This window comes from Gadus chalcogrammus, chromosome 11, assembly GCF_026213295.1.
Source record: "Gadus chalcogrammus isolate NIFS_2021 chromosome 11, NIFS_Gcha_1.0, whole genome shotgun sequence".
Taxonomy (NCBI): domain Eukaryota; kingdom Metazoa; phylum Chordata; class Actinopteri; order Gadiformes; family Gadidae; genus Gadus; species Gadus chalcogrammus.
The window spans coordinates 3,535,480-3,551,904 of NC_079422.1; the positions used below are offsets into that span (position 1 = coordinate 3,535,480).

The 16,425-nt window shown below is 48.8% G+C and overlaps 1 protein-coding gene across 2 annotated transcripts; it reads right to left on the reverse strand.

The window, feature by feature from the left end:
• Positions 1 to 471: 471 nt before the first annotated feature.
• Positions 472 to 15,656, reverse strand: adar (adenosine deaminase RNA specific). 2 transcript variants are annotated; one of them, XM_056602666.1, is made up of 15 exons: positions 15,514 to 15,656; positions 9,793 to 11,968; positions 9,375 to 9,570; positions 9,070 to 9,272; positions 7,385 to 7,520; positions 6,381 to 6,616; positions 6,084 to 6,240; positions 5,715 to 5,883; positions 5,291 to 5,384; positions 4,999 to 5,115; positions 4,578 to 4,705; positions 3,497 to 3,679; positions 3,008 to 3,120; positions 2,450 to 2,577; positions 472 to 1,986 (listed from the first exon to the last, which is right to left on the reverse strand). In XM_056602666.1, exons 2-15 carry the CDS (start codon positions 11,832 to 11,834, stop codon positions 1,611 to 1,613), a joined length of 4,278 nt encoding a protein of 1,425 aa, XP_056458641.1. In that variant the 5' UTR covers positions 11,835 to 11,968; positions 15,514 to 15,656; the 3' UTR covers positions 472 to 1,610. The 2 variants fall into 2 exon arrangements, with proteins under 2 accessions (XP_056458641.1, XP_056458642.1); XM_056602667.1 differs by lacking the exon at positions 15,514 to 15,656 and adding an exon at positions 14,262 to 15,301.
• Between the last annotated feature and the right edge of the window lie 769 nt (positions 15,657 to 16,425).

Here is a 16,425-nt window from a genome sequence, read left to right on the forward strand (position 1 = left end):
GTTATATATGTTTGTAACACACCCCATTGTAATCATTGTAACGTATTTAGGGGGGGCTAAAATAGTGCAGTCTACAATAGTGAGGCCGACAACGACACTAGGTGCTCGCACAGCAGCACCTGCTGGTTTGCGTTGGTAGTGCAGATGTCTTGAAAATGGACCTCAGCTTGGAAACGAAGAGGAACATCGACCTATGGCATAGAGTACTGAGAGTACTGGCTAAATGTCAGTCCGCACAGGACAACAAAAAAATATGCATAAATGGGCAAACATATGCCTGTATCCTAACAAATGACAAATAGCAAAATATAAAAACGTTGGATGAGTTGGGTGGCAGAGCAGGCTTTCTTTGTGAATACGGAGACAAACTGTTTTGATTAATGCATGTTTGGTGGTACTGGCTCTAGAATAGGCTCCATTTCACAGCCATTCATAAGATAAAACCTCATCTGATGAGAAGGAATCTGCATGAATACATTGCTCATTTGAACATGGTTGTATTTCTTTTTATTTTGAAACTTTGTACACTCAATTTGTAAAAACAGCTGATCCATTGTGATTAAACATTTTAAAAGAAAATAGAAAAATCAATTTCAAGATTTACAAAATATATACATTAAATATATACATATACATACACACACAGACATATATGCAGGACCAACTGTCCCTCGTTGCATATACATCTGTGTGTTCATGTATTTGTATGTAAATGATGTATATATCGCATCATCCACTTGTTGACATAAAAAATAAAACACGACTAATAAAGCTACTTCGCTGTACCATGTGTTCGTCGTGAACTCGTCAAATCATGGAGCGTAAAAAGTGAGTGTTCATCTTTTGTCTGGTAGCGTCACACACACGTAAAACATTTAGAAATACAATCCGACAGGGCAAAACAACCAGAACATGGGGAACAAAGAAACGGCACAAACCTTCTGATACCAAGGGGGAAATAAAATGGACGCGAACACAGATAACAGAGTGACTCGCTCACGGTGCTATGGACCCTGGCTCCAGGGAGCAGGGGAATGTGAGGTGTGGTTGGGAGGGGCACGTCGACCAATGGAGGGAGCGGGGCACACACAGTACGATAGTAGTCATACAGATATATGATTGCATGGGGGCTAGTTGTACAGAGCTGGTTGATCGGAGGGTAGGCAGGGTGGAGGCACAGTCCGAACCGACGCACCACAAACCAACGCTCCACACATGAAGGGTGTGAGAAGCTCCAGTAAATCATCATGTTAAATGAGACGAAGTGGCCATCAGCATGCTTCCTCTGTACATGTAGACTTGGCCTTTTGACTCATTAAATCAATCTGAGTTGCACACACACACAATACAGACCACAATTCTTAGTTGGGGGATTCAAAAGGCTTTGATTTTTGATTAGTTATCCTGTTGCTCTTACACCACCTGCCATGGGGCTTCACCACTGTAAACCCAACACCCTGACTGCCATCCCCAATGCCACTTATTGAGACTATACACCATCAACCGACAAGGCGGGACAGTTGAACTTCTCTCCTCTACCATCTGTCCAGCCCTCTCCTGTCACCACCTTCTCCGACACCACCTCCTCATGTGCTCCTCCCCCCCACCCCTTATGCCTGTTCTGGCTTTATCTCACACATCCCTCCGTTGTTGTTGCTGCTGATACTGCTGCTGTTGTTGGTGGAGGTGGAGGTGGAGGTGGTTCCCCCGTAGACCACAGCGGGCCCTCCTCCCCCTAGGATGAACACAGACTCTGCCGACTCAAAGCTCTTCTCCTCCAGCGGCTTGCCAATCCACGCCCCATAGCCGTGGACGTGCAGAGCCTGGAAGAAGTTCTGCTTGGCCAGCTGGAAGGTCAGCGCCGACACCTTGGCCTGGGAGTAGGAGGGCAGTGCGAGCAGGTCCTGCCGGCCGCACAGCTCGCACGCCAGGCGGAACTGGCGGAATAGATTGGACTTGGACACCCGGGACACGTCGTCTCTCGGCCTGAGGAGGGAGGGAGAGCGGGAGAGAGGGGGGGGGGGGACTGGTTACAGCAGGGCTAGGGCTCTACCACCACGAGGAGGGGGTGAGGAACGAGTGGGGGAATCTGTCCAGAATTTCTCTGCAGAATTGTATTTGCTTACCTTCATCACACATATTAGAAACAAGCAACGTCAGGACCTTATGTCAGATGCAGCAAAAGTGCAATAATAGGAGTCCTCCTGATTATTGCACTTTTTCTGCATCTGACATCGGGTCCTATACAGTTTGAAGAGGGAGAGAGGAAACGGTTTAAACCCTCTTGATAACATAGTCATGCATTAGTGGACCAGCTGCCCCAACAGTAGGGCTTTGGTAACTCATTCTTAGTGTAGGGTTTAAACCCCTTTGATAACAATTGTCATGCATTAGTGGACCAGCTTCCCTGACACTAGGGACATTCTTAGGGTTCAGGCGCGCTCCGTACCCATCCAGTATCCCCTTGGTCCCGTCCAACACCTCCACGCTCAGCTGGTCCGGGAAGCTCCAGTTCACGCTGGACTCCTTGGTCTTCCCCGTGTGCCGCGTGGAGTCGTACACACTCACCCGGCCCACCTGCAGCAGAGAGCCGGCGGGGGGGGGGGGGGGGGGGGGACAGGGAGAACGTCAGGGTTGTGCCCGGGTGCCAGCAGTGAGTCAGTGGGCCCCGCCCCAGTGTGATGGCTCAGGGCCCCAGTGTGATGGCTCAGGGCCCCAGTGTGATGGCTCAGGGCCCCAGTGTGATGGCCTATGGCCTCAGTCTGCTCCTTCATCCCAATACTAAGCGTATGTTGACGTGAAAGATATCAAGCACGAATAAAGGTTATTCTACAACCGCAACAGTAGTAATGACGTCCGTTTCTCAAACATCACTGGTACAGCTTCCAGACATCCTTTATCGGTGCTTTAATGAAACATTTTAGTCCCACACACACACACACACACACACACACACACACGTTTTTTTTTTTAAGAGAGGATGATGGTAGCTAGCCTGCGTCTGTACCTCGGGGTGGTTGAGTCTGAAGGGAGAAGGAAGACTCTTGGAAAAGCCCTCCCCGTCCCTGGCCAGTCGGCAGCAGACGGCCCGGGTCAGGTGGCCGTGGCTGTACAGATAGCCTGGGGGATGAGGCGGCACAAACGTTGCATCAGTATTTAGCCAAAGGATCGCTAATAGCAGGAGTCACTGACAATGAGAACCTAAAATAATTTACACACACACATTATCCCATACGCTAACACGCTCTAGTTGCTTCCTGAGTTATTTAGCCCATGACCCCATTATTAAATCTGACGCACAAGTTGTGTGTCAGAAGTTGTTTGTATATACACACACACGCACAACCTTTGTGTGGCCTTTTAAGAAGTATACAAAAAAATAAGAAGTAATATTACAAAGTAATATGTCAGATGACTAGAGGTTGTGAACCCCTGCTCTACGGATGATAAGAGGACCCAAAGGGGCTGTCCCTGGAGGAGTCCCCACAGTAGTGACCTAGTGTGATGGACTTGAGGTAGATGGGGTGCAGGAAGTGGCTGAGGAGCGCCCCCTGCAGGCCCACTACGTTCCAGCGCAGGATCTTGTCGCTGCAGCTCATGGTGCGGAGGCGCTCCCCGTGCTGGATGCCGTCCCAGGTGGGCACGATGGCGCTGGACTCCACTGGGATGGTGCCCTCGCCTGGGGCAGGGCACACAAACACACAGCATCAGGGGCATGATGACGAGAGGGGGTAGTAGAGTAGAAAAATGTATTCTGAATACGATCCAGGCGGCCTGGAGCGGAGTCACGCACGTGGGGGACTGATTACAATACGCTCGCACTTGTGTTCAGGTCCCGTTGGTGTTGGTGTGCTTGTGATGGTGTGTGACGGTGTACGCCCGCGCTTGTCTGACGGTGTACGCCCGTGTTGATCGAAGTTGTGAAACACCTGCCACAAGTGCCAAACAACCTACCATCACATTATTTGTTACAGCATCAAAACCCATGCCTGCAGCAGAAGACAGAGTAGCCTACATAGGCTAATGTTTGCATTATTTTATTAAATTTCAGCTGCTGTTCACGTCGCGTTGAGGCCGAAGTGGCAAAGCAAATCCTGCTGAGCCTTTTACTTAATTTCGTTATTATTATTAGTTATTTATGCCAAATACACATCTTCATTTAGAATTAGAATTTAATTTGTTAAGAAAGACTAATGTTTAACAGGCGCATTGGCCTTTTTATATCCGTATTGGTGGTTGTGGAGAGGCGGCCGCAAGCAAGTCCCTTTTTCGTTTGTCTTAGGTCTAATCTCAATTTTATGTAACTTTTCGTTGTATGTTGTTATTGCGAAATACCTATCTTAGGTATTTGGTTGGTTTGGCATTGGTTTTGATTTTATTTTAATTTAATTTGTTAATTTGCTTGTGCGTGCATATTTGAATATGTCGGGCTGTAAGCGGGATCGGGCTTTGAAAAAAATCGCCTTCGGCTTCGGGCAGAATCCTGTCGGGCTCGGGCCGGTTTGCTCTAGTGTGTGCGTGTGTGTGTGTGTGTGTGCAGCGTGTGATGGTATGTTTGCGCGAATGTGCGTGCGTACCATTCTCCACTTTGGTGCGGAGCTTGCCCTGCTTGGAGTTCTCAAACAGAGGATGGTGGCCTTCCACCTCGTCCCCCGTCTCACTGCAGGACTTGTCAAACAGGGCCCCGTCCCCACAGGGCGCCGTGCTGGGGGAGAGAGAGAGGGGGGGAGGGGGAGAGGGAGAAGGAACCGGATTAAACTAAAGTACAGGCGTTTTACATTCACTTCTGAAGAAATAAACAAACAAACAGTCACACATGACCATGGTCTGAGCTGCAGATCAGAGAGGACCGACTGAACGAAGGAGAGAGCTGGAGAGAGACAGGCAGTCAGGAGAGGACAAGCCAGGGGAGAGAGAGCGAGAGAGAATTTGAGAGAAAGGCAGGTCAAAGTGAGAGAGAGGTGAAAAGAAGAGGTGGTGGACAGCTGACACACTCACCTGATGTAGAGGTGAAAGGTGATGTCAGATTTGACCCTCAGTCGGTTCTCCTCGGCCGCCTCGAAGATGCTGCCCTCGTCTCCCTCGTGGTACTTGAGCAGCTCGCTGTACAGGAAGCTGGGAGCAGCAGCCGGGATAAGGGCCAGTTAGACTCGTTAAAATGTCCCGCAGATTGCCTCTGACAGCCGAGTAGGGACATTTTTAGAACAGTGGGGCAGGGTCGGTGGGGAGGAGGGAGGGGGGTGGCTGATAGATGAGCTCAAAGAATGAGCTAAAAAGAGGCTATTTATACCGAAGAAATCCCCTTCTGGAAATGATTTCGGCGTGGCAGTCATTAACCGTGTCCCCTTTAAGGCTCAGCTCCTCCCCTTTAACACACCGATTCCCTGATGGAAAGAAGAGAAAAAAAACACATGCACACACGTGCACACACACACACGCACACACACACACACACACACACATTTACACAGACAGACCAAACACACACCGTCACACATAAGAGACGACCAATGTCAAGGGTAAACCCACAGGCTCTACTAATACAGGAGGTGACCCAGCTCTGTTCCCGACCGTCTCTCCACCGGCGTATTTGTGTCCCAGCAGCAGGCAGGCAGACACACCCAACACCCATGTGCTTTTTAACAACGACCTTCTTCCCGCGGTCACCTTCTCCTCCTCACTGTGCTATAAAGAACGGCGCGGCGGTGTTATACCAGTGCCCAGGCTGACGACCGTGCCCAGCCCCTCCCCGCGCCGCATCACGATGGTGGCCAGGATCTTGCGGCCCAGGAGGCTGTGCTGGATGCGCGTGGTGAGCGCGTTGAAGCGCTGGTGGCTCAACATGGCGATCTGGTCATGCAACGTGCTGCCACTGACAGGGAGCTGGACGGACAGATGGACGGACAGATGGGAAGGGGGGGGGGGGAAACGGTCGAAATCAGAAAAAAAGAAAAATGGCGATTACCATTCTTGGAAAGTACTGTGTGCCACAGGACATACATTAAATCCATGTCATAACTGAATAACCTCTCGGTTTCAGAGGAGGGAACAAGGTGAGCAGCGTCGTGAGACGGCGCGCCTACCTCTGCAGGTATCAGCTCCCCCGTGCGGGCCGCCCTCTCCGCCTCACCGATCAGAACCCTCAGAGCAGCGTCCGCTGCCTCCTGCTTGCCCTGCTTCTTATTGGACGCGCAGACCGGGGGGAACCAGCGGCCGCCCAGCTTGGCCTGGTAGGTGAACCTGAGGGGGGGGGGGGGGGGGGGGCACAGGGCTGTCAGATGCCTCACGTCGCATCACTCACGTGGGTGTCGGCCGCGAGCCGAGTCCCCCGTTTATGCTCAACGTTTATCTTTCATACGAGGTGTGGCTGGGGTCCCTACTTGGGCTCGTGGGGCGGCCCGGTCTGGCCCACCAGGCGGATCTCGGCAGCGAAGCCGCGGGCCCGGGCGTACTCCAGCAGCCCGGACACGGCGTTATTGTTGAGGTGGTTGATGAGGTCGCCCACCCCGGCCTCGTGGGCCGCCCGCAGTTCGTCCGCCGTCAGGGGGGGCAGCGAGGGGCAGGTCGACCCGGAGCCGCCCTCCTCGCTGTCCCCGGAGCCCAGCGGCAACTGGGGCTGAGGACAGAGGGAGGGACGTTAGACGCTGAGGGAGGCGAGGGGCGCGGAGGCTGGGCTTTTCCCCATCCTTTGCGCACACGCAGTTCACAAATATAGCAAACAGTTGGTGCCATTGATACGTCGGTGCAAGAGACTCAACAAGGTGTCATTACACGAAGGGGGATTATCTAATCGACCTTACTCCTCTCTTACCATTGGAGTGCACCCAGGGCTCCAGACTGCGAGCAAATGGTCGCATTTTGAGACCCAAATGCAAGAGTGTGCGACTGAATTTTACATAAATTTGCCCTTTTTCATTTTTACACGTTAAACGGGGAAAGTCCTCGTCAACGATCCGGATCTATAGCAAGGGAGGCGTTTGTCGCGCCTGCTAATGCTTTCTCAATGGAGAGGCGAGCGGGCAAAGAGGAGGCGCAGCGTGCTTGTCAAACGCATGTGCGCACACGTGGAAACAGTTGGTATGGATGAGAATCACAATAAAATGCGACACTGAATTTGAAAGCACACATCGTAATTTCTGCATCTATTATCAAAATATTTTTTAGCAATGCAGTGAAAAAAATTGGAAAATCACATTGCCTTGTTGATTTATGTTGTGTGCCCCTAAAACTTCTGGTTGTGCCCCAAAAATAATTTACTTAGGGGCCACAGTGACCCTAATGAAAGAGGTTAGTCTGGAGCCCTGGCACCAAACCGTTCTAAAGTAAAGCAATAACACAATGTCAATGCTTATGTGCTGCTGAGTGGGCCTCTGACCCTCCTGACCTTGTTGAGCTGCAGCCTCCCGTCTGCCATCAGCTCCTTTACAGCCTCCTCGGCGGCGAGCTGACGGGCCGCCTTCTTACTTGGGGCGGAGGCCTCGGCACACAGGCCCTCCCCGACCTTCACTCGGTACATGAACCTGGAGCAACAGATAAGGGCAACAACCGACCGTACTCAGTGGAGCACGGCTAGGAGCAGGGGCTTCAAGAGAAGGGGGGGGCTATGAGGCACGAAGATTGCCTTGGGATGGAAAAAAAGCTGGAGAAAATCAAAAGCAGACACCAGAACTACTCAGGCCTTTGTCAGTAGACTACACATGAACAAGGATCATGGGAGCACATAAAAGACATACATTTACTGACGCCAGCTGGAAGTGCAGAAATAAACATGCAGGATCTATGTGGTGGGATGGGTTATTATCAGCAATGTTTTTCTTATTTTTTGACTAATAAGTTTTGCCTATTCATTTAGTATTGGAAGTTTGAGCTTGTCAGTCCTACAAATAACAGAGACCAACTGCAAATAAATAGCAATCTAGCTTTTTGCATTCATATGGGCGACCGTCTCTTACTCATCCGATTCACATGTTAAAAATAAAATGCACTGAGGGACACAAAGGTAAAATTACAGACAGCAATGCTGAACTGAGGACACAGGGACGCGGGACTAAAGCCAGGTCCAGATAGCAGTTAGCAGTAGGGCCGTAACGATACACCAACTCACGATTCCGTTTGTATGACAATTTTTTACCCACAGTTCGATAAATTCATAAATTTTTTTAAATTTAAAAAGCATTTTATTTAAACACAAATAACAAAGCATGTTATTTGTATAACAATTAACTTAATGTAACATTTATTAACAAATATTTGGAAAACTGAACAGATTTGAACAGAACAAAAATACTATTAAAGTAGGCCTATAGAGAAATGAATAAATAAATAACCAAAGATTGCAGTTGGAGGAAGCTTGCAGGTAGGCAAAAACCCTCAACTAGTTGTGTGGTTTAGGCTTACATATTTGAAAATATTAGTGTCAAATAAATAATAGTAATTTGAATATTTTGGTAGCACTAACCACCAGTGTGTGTGTGTCTAGTGAAGAAACGAACGAGTCCGGTAGAATAAAGTACCCAGCCTGTCAATAATCGGTGGCCGCCTCATTCCGACCTATAAGCAGACCAACTGCCAGTCAAAGCACACAAAACACACTAGAGACAGGGATCACACAGGGTATTTTTGCGCGCTTGGCCCACTCTGGATAAATGTCGTTCATATCGCATACGAGGACTTCACAGGCTGTGGAGAGATGCAATCCTCTGTAGCCACGGAGCGCTGTCATCACAGTGAGGGCACCTTGTCGCAGACTTACGGCATCGATAAGAGGAGCGGTGTCAGCAGACTATTATTTAGACCGATTATTAGCAAATTTCAAATCTGACAATTTGACCGGAGAGATACAAATTTGTCTGACACTTAATTGTTCCATTACCGGGCAACGGAAACCCAGATTCTAACAGCTCATATCACATGGCTGGATCTGGACTGGAAGGATAATGGCAGTTAGAAACGGCGTGTCGCGCTTCTGCCATCTCACACCGCGAGACAGGTTGGTGGCTTTGAGTGTCGCGATTTCAGTTGTACATTTTCATACGATACGCATATCGTTACAGCCCTAGTGAGCAGTACCGTGGGTCGTGCGGCGGGCCTTCCTGGCCGGTGTTGATGAACTCGATGGAGCTTCCGGTGCGCTGGCTGAACTCCATCAGCACCGACACTGGGTTCTTCCCGCCCGGGAGAGAGCGGGACAGGGGCTGGCGAGGGCCCTCTACCAACCCCGTCCCTTCCTCGCCCACCGTCCCAAACGCCTCGTCCATGCCCCCGACCGGTGCCTTCGAGACAACAGGAAGAAGACATGGGCAACATCAGTAACTAAGGTCCCTGTTTCTTTCAGGTACCTATGGCCTTTCTGGAATCGGATGGGGGTTCCTCACGGTAGTGTCGGGGACGGGGTCCATGACCTGGTCCAGGGGTGCTGGCGTGCGGTCCTCCCCGGTGCCCGCCCCGCCCTGCCCCTCCCCGATCAGGCTGCGCAGGGTGGCGGCCGCCGCGTCCTTCTTGGCCACTTTCTTGCTGGACGCCTCGGCGACGGGGAACGACCGTCCGTCCAGAATCACCTGCATGCGGAACCTAGGGGTTTCCAGAGGGGGAGAACCCACAACCCTTTAGTGTCTCCCATCCTAAACTTCGCCAATATGAAAATGTACAACAATAAAATAAGACCAAAATCAGACTTCAAATGGGTTTTCAATTCTTAATGAGTCACAGCATAGCAAATGTAAACAATTTCATGAATATATTCATTCACACCAGCTGAACAATGAATCGCCACAAAGGCAAGACGCGACTCACCTGGGGTCGTGCGAGGGACCCGATTGGTCAAGGAGCACAAACTCACAGGACTGGCCGAGGTACTGGGCGTACTCCATGAGGCCGCTCACCGGGTTCTTGAGCCGCACCTCCTGCAGCTTGGCCCACTGGTTCTGGGGCGGCGGGGCGGCCAGTGACACCGCCACCGTCCCCATGTTGTCGGCGCCGTCTCCGGTGCGCTTGTGGGCGTCGGTCTGCCGCCGGATAGCGTTGAGAAACTCTGGTATCTCGTCGGTGGCCCACTGTTCCCCATTGGCCTCGTCGTCCCGAGGGTGGAAGGGCGTGGCCGCAGAGGGAGCAGGGGGCCTCTCTTGCTCCGGGTCCGGCTTCACACCGACGTCTGGGGACCGGCCCATGGACTGGTCCTCAGCCGAGGGAAAACCTGCGCTGCCGATGGCAAGCCTCCCTGCCTCCTCCTTCATGCCCTGGAGAGGCTGCCAGCTCTCCTGTAACGGACTGGGTTCGAGGCCTTGTGCAGGAGGAGGAAGTAACATGGCTGTGCCGGCTCCCTTGCCCGCTGCGTCTCCCACCTCCATGAGCTGCTCGGCAGGGGGGGCGCACTGCGAGGCCTTGAGGCTCCTCTCCATCTTCTCCCGGCGGCGGTTGGACAGCTCCCAGGTGGGCGGGTTGACCTCGCTGTTCTTTTTGAGCTCACCCTGCTTCTCCATGTTGTGCAGAGTGGAGTGGATCTGCTGGGCGGTTTTGAGGCCCACATTCTTGGCGATGACAAGAGCTGACGCATCGGGGTTCTGAAGTAGGTATCCGAAGATTTGGTCCTTTTGGTTGGCCATCGCTGGAGGATGCACTTCCTGGAGAGAGGAGCTGACAGTGGGAGTGTTGTTATGGTCAGAGTCAGAGGACTCAAAGGAGGAGCAGCAGGAAGAAGTGGATTCTGCGTCAGAGCAGTCTTCTCTGACAGAACAGCGTTCTTCTGGTTCTTCAAGGGCTTCTATGGTCTCTACATTTTGTTCAAGTTGAATTGTTGGTTGAAGAGAACGTTCTGAACAATTCCACTGCTGGGCGAGATGGCCTCCCCGCTTGTCGTTGACGAGGACCAGCGCTCCACCGAGTTCTCTGTACAGCGACCACAGTGGAGGGGTTGTTCCTTTTTTGAACGCTTTTCCTAAACCCTCCAGAGAGTAAAGAACAGAGTTGACTATCTTCTTGGGCAGCTTAAGCCTTTTGGCCAGGGGTCTTGCGGCGATGCTCTCACTGGGACTCAGTGCAGCCAATGCGCTAAGGAGCAACTCCTGGATGTCTGACGTAGCGGTGAGATTAACTTTACTACAGCTATTGCTGATTGAGGTGCCCGACGGGGATGTGCTATCAAAACTGCACAAACTTGTATTCGACCGGTCGTTGTGAAGGGATAGATCCTGGAAACCTTCAGCTAGAGAGTCTGATTGGGTGCCCCAGTGTCTGTTGGAGTGCTGGCTATATGTGGCAGTGTGGGTCTGGTTGTGGTTCCAGTATTGAGAAACTGAGGGTGTTCTGGTGGCTCCGTCAACAGAGGAGTTAGCAAATCCCTGGTTCCAACGATTGTTGCCCCTCCCTCGAGGACTGCTGCGGGGGTATCGACCGTACACTGGCTGGTGGGGGGCAAAAGATGCCCTGTTGTTAGGTGTCCAGCCTTGTTGCCTGGGACTGCCTCTAAACTGTGGTGCCTCGGAGCTTTGTCCCCTTAGGAATTTTGCCTGAAGGTACAGAAAGCTGTTGGGTTCAGGTCTGGGCCTCAGGTTCTGATTAAATGATGCAGTAGGGTCCCCTACTTTCACAGAGGAGACTTGATTGTTGTAGGGCACGGTTGGGGTCAAAGAAAAACGAGAATGTTCTGGGGATCGGAAAGGTCCTACAGGGTAACCGGAGCAGGAGAAGTCATTAGTACGGGGGACCTGCAAAGGAGGCGGGACCCTTGGGTGAGGGGTGGATGGATCAGTCGAGGAGGAATATTGCTTGGCCTTGAGGTGGGCCGTCAGAGGTCTACTGTATTGTTCTTTGGAAGGCCCTCCTCTACCTCTGCTCATATCGCAGGGGTGGAGTGAATAGGGGGGCCCTCTGTGATAACTATGCAGCTTCTGTGCGCCGGTAAATTCAGCAATGCAGCCACGTTTCTAGTGTATTGGCAAGCCAGGTGATGATTGAAACCTTTTGACGGCACCTGAAAAGCAATGAAAACAGAAAAGAGGGGTGGCATGATGCATGGACCAGGTTTACAGACACAAATAACAGGCAGAACCAGCAACATCAGTTAAACCGGCACAATGTGACGGTTTTAAAGGCTGTGTTGCAGGGTTAATTTTCCAACGAATTTGGGCAATTTGCTTGGTGGTAATAAAGATTTAAAATGTTATCCATTGTATTTAATGTAATACGAAAAAGTAGGTACTATTTTAGCGGTTTGCTATTGATTCTCATTTTCCCCAGAATGCATTGCATGACGTCACGTTGGGGAGCCACGGACCAAAGCCGCATTGAGACCCTTGGGAGTAGAGACTAGTAAGAGTTTTCAGCGGATTATACAGATAAATACATTGATATTATATATAGTTTGTATATGCTATACGTGAACTTCCTAAGATGGCGCAATTTGATTGGTTCGCTATCTCTCATATTGGGCAATATCCCATGATTGACATCTAAACCGCTAATAAAAACAAATAAATCCCAGCTAAAAGTGTTATCTTGTTTATTTTTGGAGGGTGCAAGTGTAGTATATGCTACTAAAACATTTATTTAACTATTTTCGGTCTCGGGGGCTATAGAGTGGCGAAGTTACGCCATTTCCGGTAGAGCCCATGGGACCTAAGAGATTGAAAAATATGAATGGGTTTCAATGGAGAGAAAGTAACCATCTTCTAGTCCCAGTCTTTATATGCCCCGTATTACACATATGTTGCTTGTGGATTTAAATGATAACACTAAATGATAACACTATTAACACTAATGGAGACATTTTATAAATGATATAAATATTTTGAGTGCTTTATGTACCCATTAATCAAAACTTCCGGTAAACCAGCAACACGGCCTTTAATGCAGCAGTCACTTACTATTCAGACTCAATCAACCCATTAATCATTTTAAATAATCACTTTGTTGATTGATTGTAATAATGCAGCTTTATCTTTGATCAAGCAATTTCAATTTCTTGACCATTCATCACTGATCTTTGCCTTCTTTAAAGATTGTTTGCATCCTACGGCCCACCCCTAACATCCTAAACTCTTTCCACGGCTGTTTTATACAAGTCAACGTTCCAATATCCAAAATCCATCATCATCATCAACAACATTATCATCACCATTTGAGTTTCAGGGGCATTTTACTTTCACTTTTCTTTGCCCGAGAGCTCTGTTTCCAGTTTTGATAGTAACCGTATAAAGAGATAAGAAGCAAGACTGTGGATGTGGAAATCTCCTTTAGGGGGCAGTCACTCAGTCAGTCAATAGGTCAACCACCAGCCAACATGCATTCAAACTGTCAAGCAGGTCACTGACTCTCCACTGCCTGGGGGACAATGTTACCTGATCCAACTCTATTCTCCCTACCATGTAAACAAACAAAACAATAAACCTTTGCGTATTTTTTATATTTATGAATAGAAATGTAGGGGCTAAGGCCATATCTTGATAACATGACCAACATCTTCAGAAGTGTCCATGAAGTTACGAGGTCTCCATAAAGCTGACATAAGCCCTCTACCACAATGAAATATAATCCCCGGGTAGAAGGCTGCCGATAAATTATTCATTCCTCGACTATTCAGTTTTATTTCTGGCCTAATAATCGCTGGATCTGGATCTATAACAGGGGAAGGAGAGAACCCGATGCAGAGAGGGTGGACAGTGACAAGGATACCATGAAGGACACCATCAGTCACAACAGACCTATGCTAGTATGGAGGACAAACTGAGGAAAATATAACCATTATATAGATGCTCACCTACCTATCATAGACTGTACAATGACAATGCTCCAAACAAAACATTATTCTAAATAAAGGAATCGGCAAACCGTGAAGCAAACACTACATTGATAATCTGAGAGTGTCATGTTATAAAACAATAGTGTAGTACAAGATCCAGTTCTTAACACTCAATCATGTCCGTATCGCTGTGGCTGACAACATCAGGAGATACTGTATCCAGTTGCACATCTTCTGATCATGTCAGCAGGGTCCCGTCTGTCACACAAAGACTTACACACCTGGCAAATAATTATCGACAAAAGCACAATGTGGTTCTCTGGACTGGACCCATGCATCAGGATGGCCATAATGCATGATGGAAATAGTTGTTATCTGCCAGATACCAGGTGTATGTTTTGATTATTCCCCTTCATTGGGCCCATTTCAGAATCTGGACATAGGCCAACAATGGACTCCAAAGAGATCAGATTGATAAATAGTCCATATTCACTGTTAGTCTTATATCATGCATGCTTTCTCTCACCTATTCCTTGAGGCATTGAGAAGTTGGAGGGTTATTACGACGGTTTCACTAAAGATGTGTATCAAAGGACGAGAAACAATGCCCATATATTCAAGCAGGAGGTTATGATAAAATGTCTCCGAGAGGTCCAAAGTGAGTATAGCAAGCAGTCTTTTCCTTCCTTTCTTTCGCAAGTGGTAAACGCGGTCCGACGTTTTCTTATTTTAATAAACACTGCCCTAACTTTATGCTGCTCTATTGATGCCAGTTACCAGAAGTTGCCTCAGCTGTCTCAGCAAGGATCGCATATCAAAACGTGAAAGCATACAATCCCTAACAACAACACACCAAGTTTCGTTTTCGCTTCCTCGTCAGCAGGGGCTTGACGGAGTCATGCGATCCGCTGCACGCCTGACCAGGGATGGGGGGTGCTTAGACAAGACAAAGCATGGCTATTGGATGGCTTTGTATTGGTTTGCTCTGTAGCTTTCTTTATTTTTACACTTCTATTAAGGACAGCATGACACAAGTGAGCAAGAGGAAATGTATTAATTAACGCAAGCAAATGTTAGGGTAAAAAAAAAACTTGAACTTATTTTTCATTTACAATATTTCACTTTTTATATCGTATTACAAACTTCACACTGATCACGCCTGCATGAAGATTCACTCTCTGCATTTTAAAGATATTAGTCATTGAACCATTGGCAAAAAGTTGACAAAAAGTTAACACAGACGTCATTATCTTATTAGTATTCATTATATCAAGAGACCTTCAGCGGGCATCATTTGGAGAAATACCCGTGCAACAAGCACCCATCAGCGGGCTTCATCTGGAGAAGTACCCGCGCAACAAGCACCAATCAGCGTGCTTCATCTGGAGAGGTACCCGCGCAACAAGCACCTATCTGGCTACATCTGGAGAAGTACCCGGGCAACAAGCAACCATCAGCGAGCTTTCTGGAGAAGTATCCGGGCAACAAGCACCAATCATCGTGCTTTATCTTGAGAAGTACCCGGGCAACAAGCACCCATCAGCAGGCTTCACCTGGAGAGTAAACCGGGCAACAGGCAGCGACGGGCCCCAGTTAAGCGTCGATGAGGCCAGCCTACATGTCCCCCAGCAACACACCGCATTGGCACTGCACCATTTCCCAGTGCTTCCTGCATTAAGGACCTTTTTATTGGCTGTTTTTTGCAAAATTGCAATAGATACTGTACATCCCCTATCGTAACAGAAGATGACGGTCCCAAACAATGTAATTCAAATTACCTTCAATCCCAGTGCTTTGTTCCCAATCTCTGATGGACAATGTGCAATGTTTGTAAAGCAGTGTGACCACAATCAAATGGCAGCCTAGCGGTGGCTAAGACGGTGACGTCTGTCCTCTGCGACGAGTGGGACGGAAGAAGGCGGCGGCGCTTTAAGATGACGAGGAGCTAAACGCGTTTGATTTATGCCGCTTTCAAAACGGCTGGCTGCCCATTTCATTGATAGAGTGTGAAATTACAGCAAGCACTAGAGGCGATCTTAACACCCATTCTAACATTTGCATTACGATTCATTATAGCTTACAATTATAAACTTCACCTGATAAATTCTCGCTCATGTTCAACTATCGCAAGCAGTTCTTTTAACTGATTCATCTGATTCAGCAAAGAAGAGCAAAAGGGTCCCTGTGGGCATCCATACTTGTGGTTGTTATTAAGTCTAGTCCATGAACCTTTTAAAGGGTCTAGTCTCAAGAACGATCTGTTTTTCCGATTTCATGTAATAGCCAACGACCTTCTGAGGGGCATTCCTGAACGCTCTTATTTCGGAAGAAGGGAAGGTCTACGAAAAGACACATACGAGTTTCGGAACCTCCGAGCCGTTTTAAAAGCGGAATTAATTTGTGGGGCGTCCGTTTTGTTTACTCCGCTGGAGTAATCGCACATGTCAGCACATGTCCTCTGGTTTGATCTTTGACACGGCATGGGTACACACGACACGACCAAGGGATTATTTTTGGAAAACACTGGGGAATGTCCTGGGATATGTTGGAAAAATATTGATTGTCATTGATTTACAACGGATGTTGATGTAAATTATGGTTGATGTTGACATTTTCGGCAAAAAAAACACGGTGTTTTGATCGCTTCACGTTTTTTAAGGCACCATTTGTAAATCATCGAGGACCAAGTC